The sequence below is a fragment of the Danio rerio genome, chromosome 20, assembly GCF_049306965.1.
Source record: "Danio rerio strain Tuebingen ecotype United States chromosome 20, GRCz12tu, whole genome shotgun sequence".
Taxonomy (NCBI): domain Eukaryota; kingdom Metazoa; phylum Chordata; class Actinopteri; order Cypriniformes; family Danionidae; genus Danio; species Danio rerio.
The window spans coordinates 30,248,517-30,267,214 of record NC_133195.1 but is presented as its reverse complement, the minus strand read 5'-3'; the positions used below and the strand labels follow the sequence as shown (position 1 = coordinate 30,267,214).

The 18,698-nt window shown below is 36.4% G+C and overlaps 1 protein-coding gene across 4 annotated transcripts in view; it reads right to left on the bottom strand.

Annotated features, from left to right (window-relative positions):
- The window catches only part of kif26aa (kinesin family member 26Aa), a 125,821-nt gene that overhangs the window by 13,875 nt on the left and 93,248 nt on the right, over window positions 1-18,698 (bottom strand). For all 4 annotated transcript variants that reach the window (XM_068215647.2, XM_009304053.5, XM_073933318.1 and 1 more), the window contains 6 exons: window positions 9,907-10,098; window positions 7,943-8,036; window positions 6,903-7,165; window positions 5,216-5,399; window positions 923-1,082; window positions 203-365 (listed from right to left, as the gene is read on the bottom strand). In XM_068215647.2, coding sequence (XP_068071748.1) covers window positions 203-365; window positions 923-1,082; window positions 5,216-5,399; window positions 6,903-7,165; window positions 7,943-8,036; window positions 9,907-10,098 — 1,056 coding nt within the window. The remainder of the gene's footprint in view (window positions 1-202; window positions 366-922; window positions 1,083-5,215; window positions 5,400-6,902; window positions 7,166-7,942; window positions 8,037-9,906; window positions 10,099-18,698) is intronic.

Sequence of the window (18,698 nt, the reverse complement as noted above, 5' to 3'; positions counted from 1 at the left end):
ATTGTAAACCATTTTCAAAATAATTATTGGTCTAAATTATTTGAATTATATAAAAATATTTTTCTTAATTTTAACTTTTAGAATAATGCTTAGTGCACTGTACCCAATGTGTTGTCTTAAAGTTATTTTTGACATTTATAAAGACATTTTTACATAAGCATATACAATCTGAATGAGCAATATATCAGTATGAATCAAGTACCTTGGATTTCTTCTTTCTCATGCGGTGAATACGGGAGGCAAGCTGCACAGTGGTGAGAGATTCAACATAATTGGCTGGCGAGTCAGAGATGTGGGCGATCATGGTGGTTCTACAGTTGATGTTGCCCAGCGATTCCCTCAGCAGCATGGTAAGCTTGCTGTCTCTGAATTATACATCAAAAAATCTCCTCGTTAGCCAAAAAGGAAGCCAGGCCTTACAACATTCAGCCCCATTCCCTCTAAGATCATTGATAGGTTGTCTTAAAATAGAGGATTATGAATCATACTTGCATAAAAGATATCCCTCCTTTTGATGCTCACTTTCTAGTGACCTGCTTTTTTGGAGTGTTATTTTATTCTGTTGTGGAGGATGATATTTTCTGAAGCCACATTTAAAAGAAAAAGATTAATTCTCTCTGCTTGCATCACTGAATTTACGACCCCACCTTCCGGTGAGTATTTTTTAATTCCCTTTCAGCATAAATCTATTCCTCCCAGACCCACATTCCTATCAATACATCCCACCACAGTTCAATTCAACTTGGCTGCCTTCTCTGTCTGTGAAGCTGGTTAATTGGCTACATTGATCTCAGGAGGGTGAGAATGAAACCCTTGCAGATGCAGATCAGGAAGACTCACTAGACATATTACCACCATTAACAGAGATCTATCATCTCTCACTATTGGCTTGTATTGATTAATTGAACAACAAAGTACATACCTGTATGGCACATGCTTGGCTCCATTGGCCAAGGCTAAAATGACATTTCCAAGGGCACCTAATGACAAACACTGGCCTCTTCCTCCATCTCGGGTTTGACTCAGATCAGACTCACAACTTCCTAAGTCCAGAAGATGCAGGCGACTACGATTCCCAGACACTGCAAAGTCAAAAACAGCAAGTTAAAATAGGACTCCCAATGTCCATGTAAATGATTCTTAGTTGCAGTTTTTATTGTTTACAGCCCAGCAAGCATTTGTGTGTGTGTTTATGTGTGTGTGTGTGTGTGTAATGGCTAATTCAATAGATGTCTAAACATAGACAGATTGGCTTAAACAAGGCTGAATTTGGGCTGTAGCCAAAAATCTAAAAGACATCTAAGACTAGTCCAAATCTAGACTAGTAATTAAATATACAGGAATGTATATATCTATGTTTAGATATCTACTACACATCTTTTTTATGCAAAATAGTTAGAGCAGACGGCACATATCTTAATTTTAACACTCTTTACATAACCAAGATAAACCGTTAGGTCCATAAATATTTGGACATCGACACAATTCAAACATTTTGGCTCTATACAACAAACACAATGGATGTGAACTGAAACAAGCAAGATGTGCTGTAACTGCAGACTGTCAGCTTTAATTTTATGGTATTTGCATTCAAGTCAGGTGAACTGTGTAGGAAATACAACAGTTTGCATATGTGCCACCCACTTGTTAAGGGTCCAAAAAATTGGTCAATTGGTTTCTAAGCTGTTCCATGGCCAAGTGTGTGTTATTCTCTCATTACCCCAATTACAATGAGCAGATAAAAGGTCCAGAGTTAATTTCAAGTGTGTTATTTGCATTTGGAATCTGTTACTGTCAGCTCTCAAGATGCTGATCAGTCAAGCAAGCCATCATTAGGCTGAAAAACCAAAACAAACCCATCAGAGAGATAGCAAAAACATTCGGTGTGGCAAAAACAACTGTTCGTAACATTTTTGAAAAAAAAAAAAAAAAGAATGCACTAGTGAGCTCAGCAACACCAAAAAAGCCGGAAGACCACAGAAACAACCATGGTGGACGACCAAATAATTCTTTCCCTGGTGAAAAAAACACCCTTCACAACAGTTTGACAGATCAAGAACACTTTCCAGGAGGTAGGTGTATGTGTGTCAGAGTCAACAATCAAGAGAAGACTACACAAGAGTGAATACAGAGGGTTTAACACAAGATGAAAACCATTGGTGAGTCTCAAAATCAGGAAGGCCAGATTAGAGTTCTAAAAAAGCGTTCACAGTGCTGGAACAACATCCTATGGACAGATGAGATCAAGATCAGGGATTGTTCCAGTTGAGGGAGGTGAAGAGTATTGAAAAGGTAAGGAACTGCTCATGATCCTAAGCAGTAAAGCTTGGTGGTAGTAGTGACATGGCGTGGGCATGTATGGCTGTCAATAGAACTGGTTCTGTTGTATTTATTGACGATGTGACTGCTGACAAAAGCAGCAGGATGAATTCTGAAGTGTTTCAGGCAATATTTTCTGCTCATATTAAGCTAAATGCTTTTTTATTTATATATTTTTATATATTTTTATGCTTCCATCTGCACTTTACAGTGTATATGGAGAATGGCCCAAAGCATACTGCAAAAGCAACCAAAGACTTTTTGAAGAGAAAAAAGTGGAATGTTATGCAATGGCCAAGTCAATCCTCTGACCTATTTCACTTGCTGAAGACAAAACTGAAGGGAAAATGCCCTAAGATTAAGTAGGAACTCAAGACAGTTGCAGTAGAGGCCAGGCAGAGCATCACCAGGAATGAAACTCAGTGCCTGGTGATGTCTGTGTTCCAAACTTTAGTCTGTAATTAACTGCAAAGTATTTGCAAGTTAGTATTAAAAAGTGAAGGTTTGAGTTTTAATTATTATACTGTCCAATTACTTCTGGACTCTTAATAAGTGGGAGGCACATATGCAAACTTTTGTATTTACTACACCATTTACATGCTTTAATTGTAAATAACCTCAAATTAAAGCTGACAGTCTGCAGTTAAAGCACATCTTCATTTCATTTTTAAATTCATTGTGTTGGTGTATAGAGCCAAAAATGTTAGAATTGTGTTGATATCTAAATATTTATAGACCTAACTGCATAAATACCATAGGTCCCCATGAAAAACCATATAAATATCAAAGTTCATATAAAAACAGTATTCTGTCTTGTTTTACACAAACAGTATACTGTAAGACGACTCAAACAAACAAAGCAACATATAAAAATCAACGTATAATGGCTTAGTTGTCTCTGTGCATTACACTGAAATTATTTGATTATCAAAAAGGCCACAGGTACTGCACGTCACATTATTTCAGGAGACCTTATGAGACTTCAGTTTGATACAGGATCTCTGCAAGGTAAGTGGTGATTCAATATCCTTGGCAGTCTCTCAAACAGCAAGCAATAAAAGTAAGTACAGCTAGTTAGATTACACTCCCATGTAGGTCACTAGACTAAAATTCATTCAGTATCATTACAGGAGATGCTTTTATTTCACACTGAGATGGAAGCCATTAACCTCACGTCGGCAGGATTTACAAAGCCAGCGCTCGGAACCGAAGCCCTCTGTGGAGCAGGAATGCAAACGAGCTTCTCATTTCATGCTGGGCTCTATAAACATCTCCGCAGAAGGGAATCCAGCCTCATTACATATTAAAATCTATTCTGGCTAGTGTCAATGGCCAGCACCCAGCCCGCATTGCAGCGACAGGAGTGCAATACTAATGATCAAGCTAATGTTGACATGCTGACTTGACAGGATGGCTACGCCCAGTAATGAAATAGGCTAACCCTTCTTGTTAGCATTCTCAGAGCCGTTATCAGCAGGACTAAATTGAGGTAACTGATACTCTCTGTGAACATGGTGAGCATGATAATGGAAAAGTCAGGTATCGGCCATTCTCTGTAGCAGTCTTCTCAAAATACTAATGATGCATAAAGATATATGATATGATTTCTTGGACTAATGATAGGAAGGTAAAACTTAATTTGTAAGGTGGAGGTGAAGTGCCTTTTAAAGGTATAGTTCAAAAATGAAAATTCTGTCATCATTTATTCACCCTTCACTCATCACAACCCTGTTTGAGTTTCATATTGATAACGAAATATATTTTGAAAAATGGAAATTAGTAACCGTTCTTTTTTTCTACTATGGATGTCAATGGTTACCGGATCCAACAATTCATTCATTTTCCTTTGGCTTAGTCTCTGATATATCAGAGGTTGACACAGTGGAATGAACCACCAACTATTCCAGCATATGTTTTACAGAGCAGATGCCCTTCTAGCTGCAACCCAGTACTGAGAAACCCCCATACACTCTCCCATGCACACACACTCCCTGCAGGCACAGGACGTCAACATGACGCCATACTAACATTGTACTACAATGTACGCCAACGTCATATAGAGTCATTGGATTTTGTTTGGAAATGAAAATCAGGTTGACGTCAGAAGCCAACGTCCAATCTCTAACTTAAAATTAACCAAAAATTAACCAAGTATCAACGTCTCATCATGTTACACCTTGTTGTTGTGTGGACGTTACCACTGTGACATTTATCAGACGTCGGATTTCTTTCCACTTTCCAACACAACCTAAAATCAACCAAATATTAACATGATTTGACGCCGTTATTGGACGTCAAAAGACATCCGTAGATGCTGGCTAGTCACTGAATTTTGATCCCCTGACGTCATGACTTAAATCTAACCTAGTATTGAGGTTTTATGATGTTGTGTACCTACTGGGCTCATACACTATGGCTAATGTAGTTTATTCAATTCACCTATTGCGCATGTCTTTGGGGGAAACCGAAGCATTCTGAGGAAACCAACGGAAGCAAGGGGAGAACATGCAAAATCCACACAGAAATGCCAACTGACCCAGCCGGGATTCGAACCAGCAACCGACTTGCTGTGAGGCGACAGTGCTAACCACTGAGCCACGGTGCCGCTAAATGATTTTGTATAGTAAATTATTTTGTGTTCAACAAAATATAAAAAGGAATCAAGGTTAATTGATTGATGCAGAGTAAATCATGAGTAAATGTTTATTTGTCGGTGAATTAATCCCCTAAGGTCTAGATGTAGAGGTCTGTTTAGAATATCCTATTAGCATTAATTCTAAACAAGACAGTGCCCTTGAAAGAGCAAACAACCACACCTATGTTTCCAAAATGATGTTAGACTGTTCTAATTTACATTTCTTACAGTAATATTAAAAATGAACACAGAGAGTCATACTTCCAGCTTTGCTGCTCTTCTCCATGCGGTACTGGGATATGTGCAGTGTGAAGAGCATGTGAGAATTGCGCCGATCCTCCTCCTTACAGTCAGGTCGGGTGGTGCTACGAGCTGCCAGAGCTGCATCCAGGAAGAATGCCGCTCTCTCAGCTGAATATGCCCGCAACTCGCTCTGGTTCTGCAGCTGGACAAAAAGTGAGTATGAGTAAAATAAAAAATGAATAGGGGAATAACACAGAAGCAATTTGCTGTATTTATAGAATTTGCTGTAGCTCAATTAGGAGAGCAATGCCAAGGACATGGATTAAAATTTCAACGAAAGAATAATAAAATGTAGACTTATATACCTTGAATGCAACCCATCTACTTAGTGCATAAATGTAATGAACTGTAGCCAAGAAAAGGTGAATTGCATATACTATGCTCAGTTTCAAGTCATTAAGATATGTTTGTTCCAAGGAAAGTAATGCATTTTTTAAAGCAAGGGTCCACTAACTAGATCACAGGTGACAGTAAAGCCTGATTTATATTTCTGTATCAAGCAATCGCTGTACCTAATATCGCATACATCGTAGGTCACCAACGTTGTTGTTAGCATTTATACTTCTGTTATATATCTGTACTGCAACAGCACTTCTGAAATGCTAGTAGGCAGTGAGGTTTTTATGTTCAACTGTATTGAGTGCTTTGAGTTTACACCAGAAAATTGTGTGTGATGCTACTGTACAAGCAGCTCAAACTCACACTCATTCAAGGGAGAAAGAGGCAGGAACTGGTGAACATTCAACAACTTTAATCGTGAAGTAAAAACAAAACAAAAGTATCCTTCTGAAGCTCCTCCATGGGTCTTGACACTTTTTAAACACTACTCGCTGTGCTCCCATGGTTCCCTTACCACACTCATCACCGCTACCAAGCTGGCCAATCACAGATCTTGTGCTCTGCATCATCATGACATGTAATTAAATATTTGAGAGGTGCAGGCAAGAGCGTAGAATTGGTATGGATGGAGGGGATGTGTCCCCACCAATATTTGCCAATTACTGAAATGTCCCTACCAATAATTTAATCGACTTCAAAATAAAATAATGCTCCGTCAGCCCTTAGTAACCTACAAAGTCTCGTTCGCTTCGAGTTCATCGTAATATTATTAACCAAGGCTGTGCAATTAATCAAAATTTGAATTTGATTTTGGCCATGATTATGAGAAACAATAACCGGGATAAAACGGTTAAATTGCTTCGCACAACTAAATTTCTGTACATTCATACCTCCTCAAAGCCTGACTGCAGTAAAATCATGTAATTTAACTTTTGCAGCATGGGACATGATTGTTGCTGTAATTGTAATATTAAGTGTTTATGTTATATTATTAACTACTTTATTCATGTTTTTTAAAAAGTGCAAAACAGATTTTGTGCTGTTTATTGCAGCTCTAGGGATGTATGTCCCCACCAATGTCAAGAGCAAAACTACGCCCTTGTGTGTAAGCCATGGTGTGTGTCAGGGTCCACCGAGAGGTATGCAACTGAATGCTCCACCAGCCTAACACATAACTTATGTTTCAGTTTTTAAAGAATGAATCTATGCTTTCAAGGAAAACAAGCTCATGAACACCAGACTCTATTATTTGAGCAACAGAAACACTGTGTAGATTATCACAAATGAAAAACAATCTCGAACTCACCTGAGAGCCACAGACTGGGTCCTCTCGCAGAGAAATTCCTGCACTCTGACTGTCCTGTGAAGTTCCTGCAGAAAAGTCAGCCAACAGGTCTCTCAACACCTCTTCTCTGCCGCAGATTTCCACAGCAGACACTCGAATGGAGAATCTTGTGCCGGTCTTCTCTTTCCTTTCCTCAATGAGCTTGAAGAGCCAAGAGATTGCGCAGGGTGCAACACCCAAGCTCTGTGTAGAGCTGTCCCTGCCGATCATGGTGTAGCTTTTGCCTGTGAGGTAAAAGTAAAGTGTTAAAAATCAGCCATAATGAAATTTGCAACTTTCAAGACTGAGGAAACAGAATTTTAAATGTGGTTGTGTTTTAATTGCCCCTTCATTGCTCTTACAGCATTTAACTAAAAACAGTTATGTAATAAAATAAGTGAACATCTGTCATCACAGAATTGAAAAACATTACAATGTCAGCTGATTAACTTAGCTTGACTTAACTACAAAATGATATAAGCGGATGTCTATAATAGGATTTGTGTTCATAATAGCACAGTGCATGTAAAACGTCCCAAAGCTAATAAAATTAACCCACATGGATGTTAGTCACAAGAGAATATACTGTGCGAAGGCAGAGTAAATGAGAAGCCAAGCTAACTATGGGGGATTGAAAAAGCACAGTGGGAGGCACACAGTTTCTCACAGTGAGGGGCTGAAAAAAAGAGAGTAGGAGAGAAAGAAACTGAGCACTTTCAAACTCAAAGTGTAAAATGGGGGCACTTTGTGTTCAACAAACCGCTATTACTGCTCACAGACATATGCCCTCCCAGCACTTTCTCTGCCTCCTTATTAGCCAGTTTTAAATGCTGCCAGAACATTAGTGTATTTCGCATCCCTTTTCCTTTCGCTAACTGTCAGTAATGGCTACTTCATCTAAAAATGGGTTCTTAACAATGCATTAACTGTAAAAGCATGAGGAGTTGTGAAAGAAGGAGGTGGGATAGCATAACAATAAAGTTAATGACCATAAAATGTGGGTTAAAGAGATAATTACTAACCAAGGTTGGCTTGACCAAAACAGAAGATGCAACCATCTGCCCCATTGACCACAGACTGGATAACCTCTGCCACTGTCCCTGAGCACACCTCCGCCTGATGACAAAAAAAAAGCATTTAATGCAAATTCAAACTGTTCAATTTGTACATATTTATAATTCATACAAACAGACCAAATGACAAAATAAAAGAAAAACACACCAAATAACCTGAATGGCGGATGAACAGACATAATTGCAGAATGAAAAAAAAATTATCGATAGAATGACAGAATAGAAACAAAAACACAGAACTGTGGATGGATGGATGGATGGATGGATGGATGAACATGGATGGATGGATGGAAGGACAGAAATATCAATAGATATGGATGGATGGATGGATGGATGGATGGATGGATGGATGGATGGATGGATGAACATGGATGGATGGATGGACGGACAGAAATATCAATAGATATGGATGGATGGATGGATGGATGGATGGATGGATGGATGGATGGATGGATGGATGAACATGGATGGATGGATGGACGGAAAGAAATATCAATAGATATGGATGGATGGATGGATGGATGGATGGATGGATGGATGGATGGATGGATGGACATGGATGGACATGGATTCATGGACATGAATAGATGGATCAAGGGACATGAATGGATGGATAGACAGACAGAAATATCAATAAATATGGATGGATAAATAGAATGATCAATCAATAAAGATGGATGGATAGATGGATAGATAAACAGACAAAATGACAAACATACAAAAAAGACAAGCATCAGACAGACAGAATAATAGACAAAATGACAGACAAAACATCCAATAGACGAATAGATAAACAAAACAACACACAAATAGACAGACAGATAAACAGACAAATGTTTGGCAGACAGATAAACAGACAAAATAACAGACAGACAGACAGACAGACAGACAGGCAGGTAGGCAGGCAGGCAGACAGACAGACAAAAAATCAGACTGACAGGTAAATAGACAAAATGACAGACAGATAAATACATAAAACTTCAGAAAGACAGATACATCAATATAACTTCCAATATACAGATAAATAGACAAAATGACAGACAGACAGACAGACAGACAGACAGACAGACAGACAGACAGACAGACAGACAGACAGACAGACAGACAGATGGATAAACAGATAAAATGTCTGGCAGACAGAAAACAGACAAAATTACTGACAAACTCAAAGACAGAAAACAGACAAAATGATGGACAAAATGGCAGACAGACTAAATATTAGATTGACAGATAAATAAACAAAATGGCAGACAGATAAGCAGATAAAATGCCAAATAGATAAACATACAAAATATCAAACAAAAAAAGGTCAGCATTGACAATCGGCAGGTAAATCCCCACGTGTCATTTTGCCCTTCCTGCAAACTTTCCAAACAGATGCAAAACCAAGAAAAACACTGATAAAGATTTCAAACTTGAAATTATGCGTGTATATTTTTCAGCCTAAGGAAAGTGTTGACAGCGCTGTTGTAAAAACCACCTCTAATGTGTGCTCGCTCAAAGCCTCCTTTGTTCTGAACAATGTGGGGTAGTCATTGATCATCAGACCTGATGTTTCTAGGACAGGAAACCAAAAGACTCCAAACTCTCAAAGAGTTCAGGAAGAAGAAGAGAGACGAGCTCTGTTATCGGTTTCCTCTGAGGACCCTGCAGGCACTGTGGGCTCAGAACGATAACCCCAGCTCACCAACCCAAACCTTTTATCTCCCTTACACACCAAGCCAAACCGAATATCTCCCTTACACTTCGCTTTGATCTCAGAATGAATGTCCTGTCTGTTTGACAGTAATTCTATGTAGATTTGTGCTCAAAATGAAGTATAAGAAAGGAAATAGGGACAATTTCTTGGCAGAACTTGCAGATTATTTACTTTCATGACTCTGATTTCCAAATAGAGGCATTTATCACTGTACCTGGGAAGCATCTTGGGTAAAGATGGCATCAAAGGTAAACATCTTTGGGGCGTTGGCAGAGGCGGTGCGGGCACACATGGGCGGCTCACAAAACGTCAGCTGTTTCTTATGGGCGTCCACTTTGAGAAAGGACATGGATTCTGAGGTGTCTCTCGATCCTTTGGCATTACATAGTCGCACCATCACTTTCACCTGCAAGGCACAAAATTACATTCATATCATAATTATACACTTACATCATTGTATTTGCAACAAGCTCCTTTTGAATTTAAAAAATACGGCTGTAATTGCACCTTCCCACCCACTTATTCTCACAATTATTGAGTGGTTTGCTGCATGAATAATATCTTTCAGTTTTCTGGCCAAGGATTCCCCCTCATGCTGGCAGTGTGGAAGCATGTAATCAGTGTTAGATGGATGCTGAGATTTCCAAACCCTTCTGCTTACAAAAGGGAACATCCTGTTGGAAAGTGCGTCTGGATTTACAAAACAGACCCTCCATGTTTTGGCTAGACATTTCATATTAAAGGGGACCTATTATGCAAAAAAAAAAAAAAAAATCACTTTTATAAGGAGTATAAACACAGTTGTGGGGCAAGAGTGCAAGAGTATAGCCAACCTCTAAAAGTAAACATTTATTAATTCTTTTTTTTTTATAATCACACTTCATAAAAATAGTCTGCAGAAACACTTTAAATGCAATTCTCCCTTTGTACACGTCATCAGAGGGGGACAGTCCCAGACTTAAGTAATGATCTCTCCCTTATTTCATTAGCATAGACAGCCCTAAGTGAGAAGCAGCCATTCGCCATTAGAGTTTTCACGTCCTACCTCCCAAACATAATGTCTGCGACTAAGAGTCATTATAAATGGGGAGTTTTGAGATGCCACTATGCTGATGCAGAGACATTTGTAACATTTATCTGCCCACTTTTAAAAATGGCACTGGGAGCACAATCTCATTTTAATGCAAAGTGACAATTACCAAAATGCCACAATTTGAATCAAATCCAAAAAGGTGCAGTTTTTATAGACTTATAAAATATTATTTGTGGGGTATTTTGAGATGAAACTTCTCATGCATACTCTAGGGACATTAGAGACTTATTTTACATCTTGTAAAAATTGGGGAATAATACGTTACCTTTAAAATGAAACAGACAGACATCTAATTAAATAGTACGCAGCACAACAATGATGATATTAAGAAATCTTCAGAAGGATTTCTGTAGGATTTTGATACTGAGGTCTGGATTACTGGCTTTCATCACTGTATTTGGAAATTTTTACAAAGGAAATTAATCTTATAGCGTACAGAAACCGCGTATTGAGACAAGCAGTATTTAAGATTAATGCTTTTGGTTATTATACACTGTTAAAGGAAATCTGTTTAAAAAAAGTTTCTTGAGGAAATGTCCTGGCAGAAGTTGGCCAATTATATATATATTTGCATAAAAAAACACATTTTTGCTGTTTATAATTGTAGTTTTTATTTAAAATGTACTTTCAGTCAGTCAAGACATCAATCAATTAATGAAATAATAAACAACATCTGTTTATTTACCATCAGTAGCCTTTTTAGTATAGTTCTTTATATATATATATATATATATATATATATATATATATATATATATATATATATATATATATATATATATATATATATATATATATATATATAATTTTTTATCTATTTATTTTTTTACAGAGCAAGCAATCAAATTCAAACATGAGGCCAAAACTGTATGTCTGTTAGTGCATCTATAATCCCTGTGAAACCCATGATGAATCTAACATTTTACTGTAATTTACAGATGCTAAAGCATTTTTGTTACAGTGATCAAATACATGCAAATGAATTATAGCAAACTGAAACAACACATCCTGCATGATTGAGGCAAAGCAATTCATTATCACACCAATTCAATGAAGCAATAATGTACTTGACTGTGTGTTTAACGTCTTATTTTATAGCTCTGCCACTAGGGACACTTTCAGAGCAGACAGCAACAAACAGCCCCTGAAGTTTACAGTCCTCCGCTGAGATGAAGAATTCAATTGGCCGACAATAAGCATCTCTCAGAATCTCTAAGTTCCTTACTCAAACTGACATTTACAGCTGTGACAGACAAAGCTTTCCCTTCCAAGAAAATAAAGATAATTTTAGCGGCTTTAAAGCTTGACTTTTCCAAACTGCTGCAAAAATATTAAAACCGGTTATTATTCCACACCTATTTACAACTTAACACTTCTACATGAGACGTGCTAGACTATAAGTAGTTTTCATTTAGAAAATTGTATCTCTTATAACTGCAACTGAACCTGACAGAAAGTGATTAACATGTACTGCAAAAGAACAGCTTAGAGACTGATTAAAATTATTTTTGTCTTTAAATTCCAAGTTTAAGGCAACTAATGTATGTTAAGCACCTTAAATGCTTTAAATGACAGATATAAATATTACTATAAAATAATCTAAATAAAAAAAAATAATAAATTACCCTTTTTTAACTTTAAGCTTCAAGCAAGCTTTTACTAAATTAATATTTATTTTTAATATTATTTATTATATTTATATTTGAATTTTACATAAAATAACTTGTCATTCTTTAATTATGCAGTTCAAATACATTTTATTGATTTATTTTCTACAGTGGTAGTTGCAATGAAAATATAAATATGACATCATCCAAATCTCTTATTCCCTTTGAATACAAACACAGCCATTTGTCAGTAACTTTTACACAGATTAATATTCATTACTCGCACTAGACTCCCACCATATTCCCACAATCATCAGTTCCTCTTCACCTGCCATCTTCTAAGGACCTTGACATTTCCTTCCCCCCCCCCCCCCAAAAAAGTGTGCTCATATCCATTTCCTTCACGAGTGCCTAAAAATCAGCATGAGACTCACTTCAACTTCAAAGCTTATTAGCAATCACTCCACTCTCTTTTCCATGATAAACCTCATTAAAAACTCACAGCTGTCTGCCTTTGGTTTGACTTTGGAAAACTTTTATTGTCTATGGAGCATATTTTTAAATGCTGTGTTTGCACAATGCATCAACACAATCAGGTGCTCAATTAAAAGAATGTGAAATACTTTATTCACATCAGCAAAGGATATGATTATGTAATAATCTGATTCCTCTTGAGATGTATGTCAGGTAACCTCACTGTTCTAAATCAGCCAATCATCTCCCAGCAGACATGATGTCATCATAAAACCCATAACACCAGCTGATGTTTATGAGTCAGCAGTCTGTCACAGGCTGTGTCCGAAAAGCTGAAAATTGCTGCCTTTGAAAGAAGGTAGGAAAGCATTAAAGTACATCCAAATACTAATCTGGCTTTACTTCCTGTCTCCAGAGACACCTTTATCTGGTACAGGTTTTTCATAAAATAAAAAACATATTTGTTGTAGCTAAAATATATTTTAAATAAATTTTAAATATATTTAGTAAAAAAAATAAATAACGTGTTTGAAAATGTATTTCTGAGTCAAGAAAATACACTTCCAACCTCAAAATAGATTGTTGTTGGCAATCTAAAGTAACAATTAATTAAAATATAAATTATTTAGAAGAAATGCATTCTAAAATAAAAACGCATATTTTGTGTACAACTGTAAATCTAAAATGTTCTCTAAATGTTATGTTGATGTATTTTGTTGTAAAATTTTTTTTTGAAAAAAACAATTGTCCTTTAATTTTTGCCTCTTTGATATCCCACATTGTGCATTCCATTTCTGACAAGAAAGAAAGATGGTGTCTGAAACTTGTGCTTGATTTGTGTGTAAATGAATATTATTTTTTATTTATTTATCAGTGTTTAACAAGACCATACATATGTTAGAATACAATACAACATAGGAAAAATTACAGACTGTTTTCTTATTTTCTTCTAAAAAATAAAATAAATAAAATGTATGATTTAAAAACAAACATATCCTCTGGGAGAGAAAAAAAAAACTATAAAAATTAATGTAAAAAACATAAAGAAATAAAAATTAAAAAGAAATTTATCAGTTTAAATAATAAAAGTAATAATAGTAATTGAGCAAGTTAACAGTAAACTTTTTTTTCTGGGGGGGGGGGGGGGTACTTCACATTAAGGAGTCAATCTTTCCAGTTATTTGCTGTGTATTAAAGCTGATATCAACTGAACAGGGTAAGCCTTTGATATATTCTAAAACAGGATTCCAGGTCTTGAGAAAAGATTTGAGAGATCTTGCAAGCAAACATCTTAACTTCTCAAGTTTTATGCAGCTAAAGATTTCTCTGATCCACATGTCATGTGATGGAAGAAGTAATTGTTTCCACTTGATAGGAATTGCTCATCTAGCTAAAGAGTAGAAAGAGTAGAAAAAGCAATACATTTCTTAGAAGCAACATTCAGGTCAACTCACTCTGAAATACCAAAAAGGGCCGTCAAGGTGTTGGGGTAAGTATTAATATTTAATATAAATGTTTTCTAATCAATGCAAATAAAACTAGTAATATTAGGTAAATTTTAATTGAAAAGTATTGACTTGAGGAAAGTCTATAAAAATGGCACATCTGTTTATGCCGTGGGGAAAAATAACTCAATAGAATGACTGCACGGAGACCTTCATCAAATATCAATAAGTTGCTATAACGTTTCTCACATTTGATATGTTTAAATATCATGATCTTAAGTGTTATACTGCCAAATAAACATATGGAACGACAGGTTGACCACCCATTCCCCTTTGAATCGAAAAGTATTTTGTCCCATACAATATTTAAAAATATAAATATAAAATATAAATATTTAGCATTTTCATCAGTCCTTTGGTTTCTTTTATGTAGCAGTTTTATCAAGTTAATTTTTTCAGTTTGCAATGGGTTTCCTCTTTTAATTTATTTAGAGAGCATCACCTGTGCTGGAGGAGGGTCAGATGTGGGTCAGCACAATCCTCATGGCTTTTAGACCTCCAGGGGGTGTTAAGGATAGGAATGAGTTTGTTACCCAAAATAGTGACAACACTCTGAGATGCTCATGAGGCTCTAGAAAGTCCCATGAGGGAATATATATAGTATAACTGTCAGTCACATGGCAAGATATAGAAGTACATGTATGGATGATTCAGTGAAAGGGCATGACCTCATGCTCATTATGCTTAGCAAGTTAATATTAAGCAGATGCTCAATATATGGTGACTTAAAGTACGCTAATGGCAGAAATAGTCCCCCTGGAGTGACCTGGGATTAAGTGCTTTGCCTAATGGGTACCAGCATACTTCAGCATGACAGTGATCATAGTAACTGTCCAGACACTTAGACATATGGGTTTTTATAGACAAAATACATGCTATGGTTAACTCGTTCCTGTATTGCCATAAGACTGCATATGTAATGTATTACATATAAATCAAGACCATAGTGATAACAGGCTTATATTAGAAACTGAATTGAATGATATTGGATAATTAAAGGGACAGTTGACCCAGAAATTAAAACGATCTGCTAGTTTACTCATCCTCATTCCATTCAAGATGTATGAGTGACTTTTAATCCTACAGTAGATTATTAAGAAAGATTTTAATTCGAAATCGTAGTTCTTTTGTTTATGTATAAAATACAATTTCACCACGCACTGGCATTAAAATAAAACACATGCACATGAAAAACTAAATATTAGTGGCTCCTGAAGATACAGAGTTTAGAAGGGGAAAAAATATATTAAATAATAAAATTCATTACAAATGCTATGTATGTGTGTGAATGAGAGTGTATGGGTGTTTTCCAGTGATTGGTTGCAGCTGGAAGGGCATCCGCTGCGTAAAACAAATGCTGGATAATTTGGCGGTTCATTCTGCTGTGGCTACCCCTGATTAATAAAGGGACAAAGCCAAAAAAAAAAAAAAAAACGAATTAATTAATTAAATATTGCACAGTTTTAATTAGAAATACTGGCTTTTCTCAAACGGCCAGAGTTTGATATACATCAAACATCTTTCCACAACAAAAGGTTTGCACCTCATACTGGAGACAATTTACACTATACAATTTGCCAATGCTATGGAAATAATGATATTCAGACCAGTAATTTCACTAAATAAGTTGTGAATGTTTCATCAGTAGCCATAAATATTAATTCTGTTTTGCTAATGTTTGTTTTTTTAAATTCTCAGAGTGCTGACAGTTAATTTGCATTTCACAGTGAACATGATTTTAGCTACAATTCATATGAATTCTGCTGAAGAAAATAAATTACATTCTCGAAAGAAAAAATGTTCAGATTTTCATTTTGTTTCAGAATTTTAAATGCTTCAATTAATATTTAAAAAATTCCATTTAAAAATACTGTTAAATAATAATTCATTAATAATTCATTACAGTACATAGTAGCACAGTGCGCAGTGGGTAGCATAATCGCCTCACAGCTAGACGTTCGCTGGTTCGAGCCCCGGCAAATCAAAAACATGTGGTATACAGTAGGTGAAAAGGGACTAAGCCGAAAAGAAAATGAATAAATGAATGAATGAATACAGTTATATAGCAATTTTCAGGGCTCCCAAGGTGCTTTACAGATTTGAGGGGGAAATCTCCTCAACTAGCATCAGCAGCATCCACCTAAAAAGATGGCAGTATTTTCTGTGCCAGACCCAACCCCACTCATCAGCTTATTGGTGGAGGAGAGAAAAGGATGAAACCTATTATGATATGGAGATGGTTAGGAGGCCATGTTGGACATTGAGGACACCCATGATGCCAGGGACACAACCCTACTCTTTTCAAAGGGCTTCCTGGGTTGTTATTGACCACAGAGTCAGGACCTCAGTTTAAAGACTAATCCGAAGGATGCTGCTCACTAACAGTATAGTGTCTCCTCACTATACTGGGGCATAGGACTCACACTGACTACAGGTTGAGCGACCCCTGCTGGCCTCACTACCTCACTAACTCAGTACATTATTATAACTTCATGCCCATTTCATGATAGGTAACTATGATAAGTACTTAAGAGCAGAACTGTAAAATAAAGTGCTGCTGCAAATCTTAAGCAAATGAATGTGCACACAATAACTAAAATTACAGGAAAGATGTTTGATATCACTTCCAACACTGTTTACAACTACTTCAGAAAAACACTCAAAAATCCAGCCAACAGAAGATAGAACCACTGCACATGCTTATTATAAGTAGAATTTTATCATCTGTTGGTGTGAACACTAATTTGACTCCCTATTTATCTTTAGCTTTTTGATTGTTTCTCATACAATGAGACATATTACAGTAACACCAAAAAGTTCCATGCTCACATAACCCAAGAACAAGACACAGAAATACCAATGTGATATCATAAGCATTTCCACACTCAGACTGTCCAGCACCAATAAACAACTCTATTCCAAGCTAAAAATATGTCTTTCATCCAAATGCCCCCTGATGTCATTCTCTGACCCGTCTGTTTTCATACAGTGCTTTTCCCACTCCCTCAGCCTGTCACTCTCTTACAGTGAGGAATGCCGTCTGCCATTCCACAGGAGCTTCTTGGAATTCCAAGAGCCTGGGAATCAGGACAACTGGGGCGACCCGTGCTGTCACACACTGTCTGCTTTGATGGTAACCAGAGAACTAGCCAAATCGATAAACCCACAGAGAATTCTTGAGCAGAGGGCAAACAGAGGTTTACACGTCATGTCATTTTATTAACACAGACGAAATTTATCTCTGTAATTATGAACAGTGCTGTGAAGTAACTGATTAGGGATTACATAATTTAATTAAGTACTTGTAATTAGATTATATATGTCTAAAATATTTAAAATCATTACAGTTACTTTTTATTAATTACACAATATTTGACTTTTTTTTTTTTGTAAACAAAATGATTCAAATAATTCACTTTTATTTCAAACCTGGAAGACTTTCTTATGAATATCAGCAATCTAATGGCTTTAAATAGCTAACAGACTACAAAGCTGCCATTACATGAACTACATATTCCGTCATGCACTTTGTACACACCAGTTCCTGTTTCAATTTGATTACACGCACACACAAACACACAGCTGGAGGATCGACTTTTGATACAACACACGCACACACACACACACACACACACACACACACACACACACACACACACACACACACACACATCTGAGCTGTACTTTGACATTACCACACGTTTCCATTGCTTTGCCATCTTTGTTTGTTTATGTTGCTTGCTGACTATACTGACCATTCACCTTGTTTAATGACCATGACTCTGCATTGCCTGTATACATCTGTTGACCGTTGCCTTCGTTGCCCCGTTGTCCAGTATCCCTTCACATAACACTTTTATTATGTAATGTCATCTTTGTTTTGTAAAGCAAATTTATGATGTAATTTCCAGACTAAAATATTTGAAGCGCTCAAAGGCATGCTCTTGGTTTTTTATGTTGCCCAATGGTTACAAGCTATGCAGATAAATGAATACAGTAGCATACTGTTCAAGGGTTTTATTTTCCCTTTAGTTGTCATTAAAAAATCTGTGACTTTGATATTTTTAGTAAATCATTCGTGTTTATAATTTAATTAATGTAATAATTTATAATGGTATCACTTTTATTAATGTAGACTTAATGCTTAACAAATAATGAATTACCAGTTTTCTAATGCTTAATAAATGATTCATAGGGTGTAGTTTTTAAAGTGTTACCCATGAATCCCAAATATTGAAATCTATGTGTGTAATATGAATGGGGATAATGACAACAGGATGCGGATCCAAATGCAGGTTTTATAAACAGGTTTGTCAGGCAAGAAATG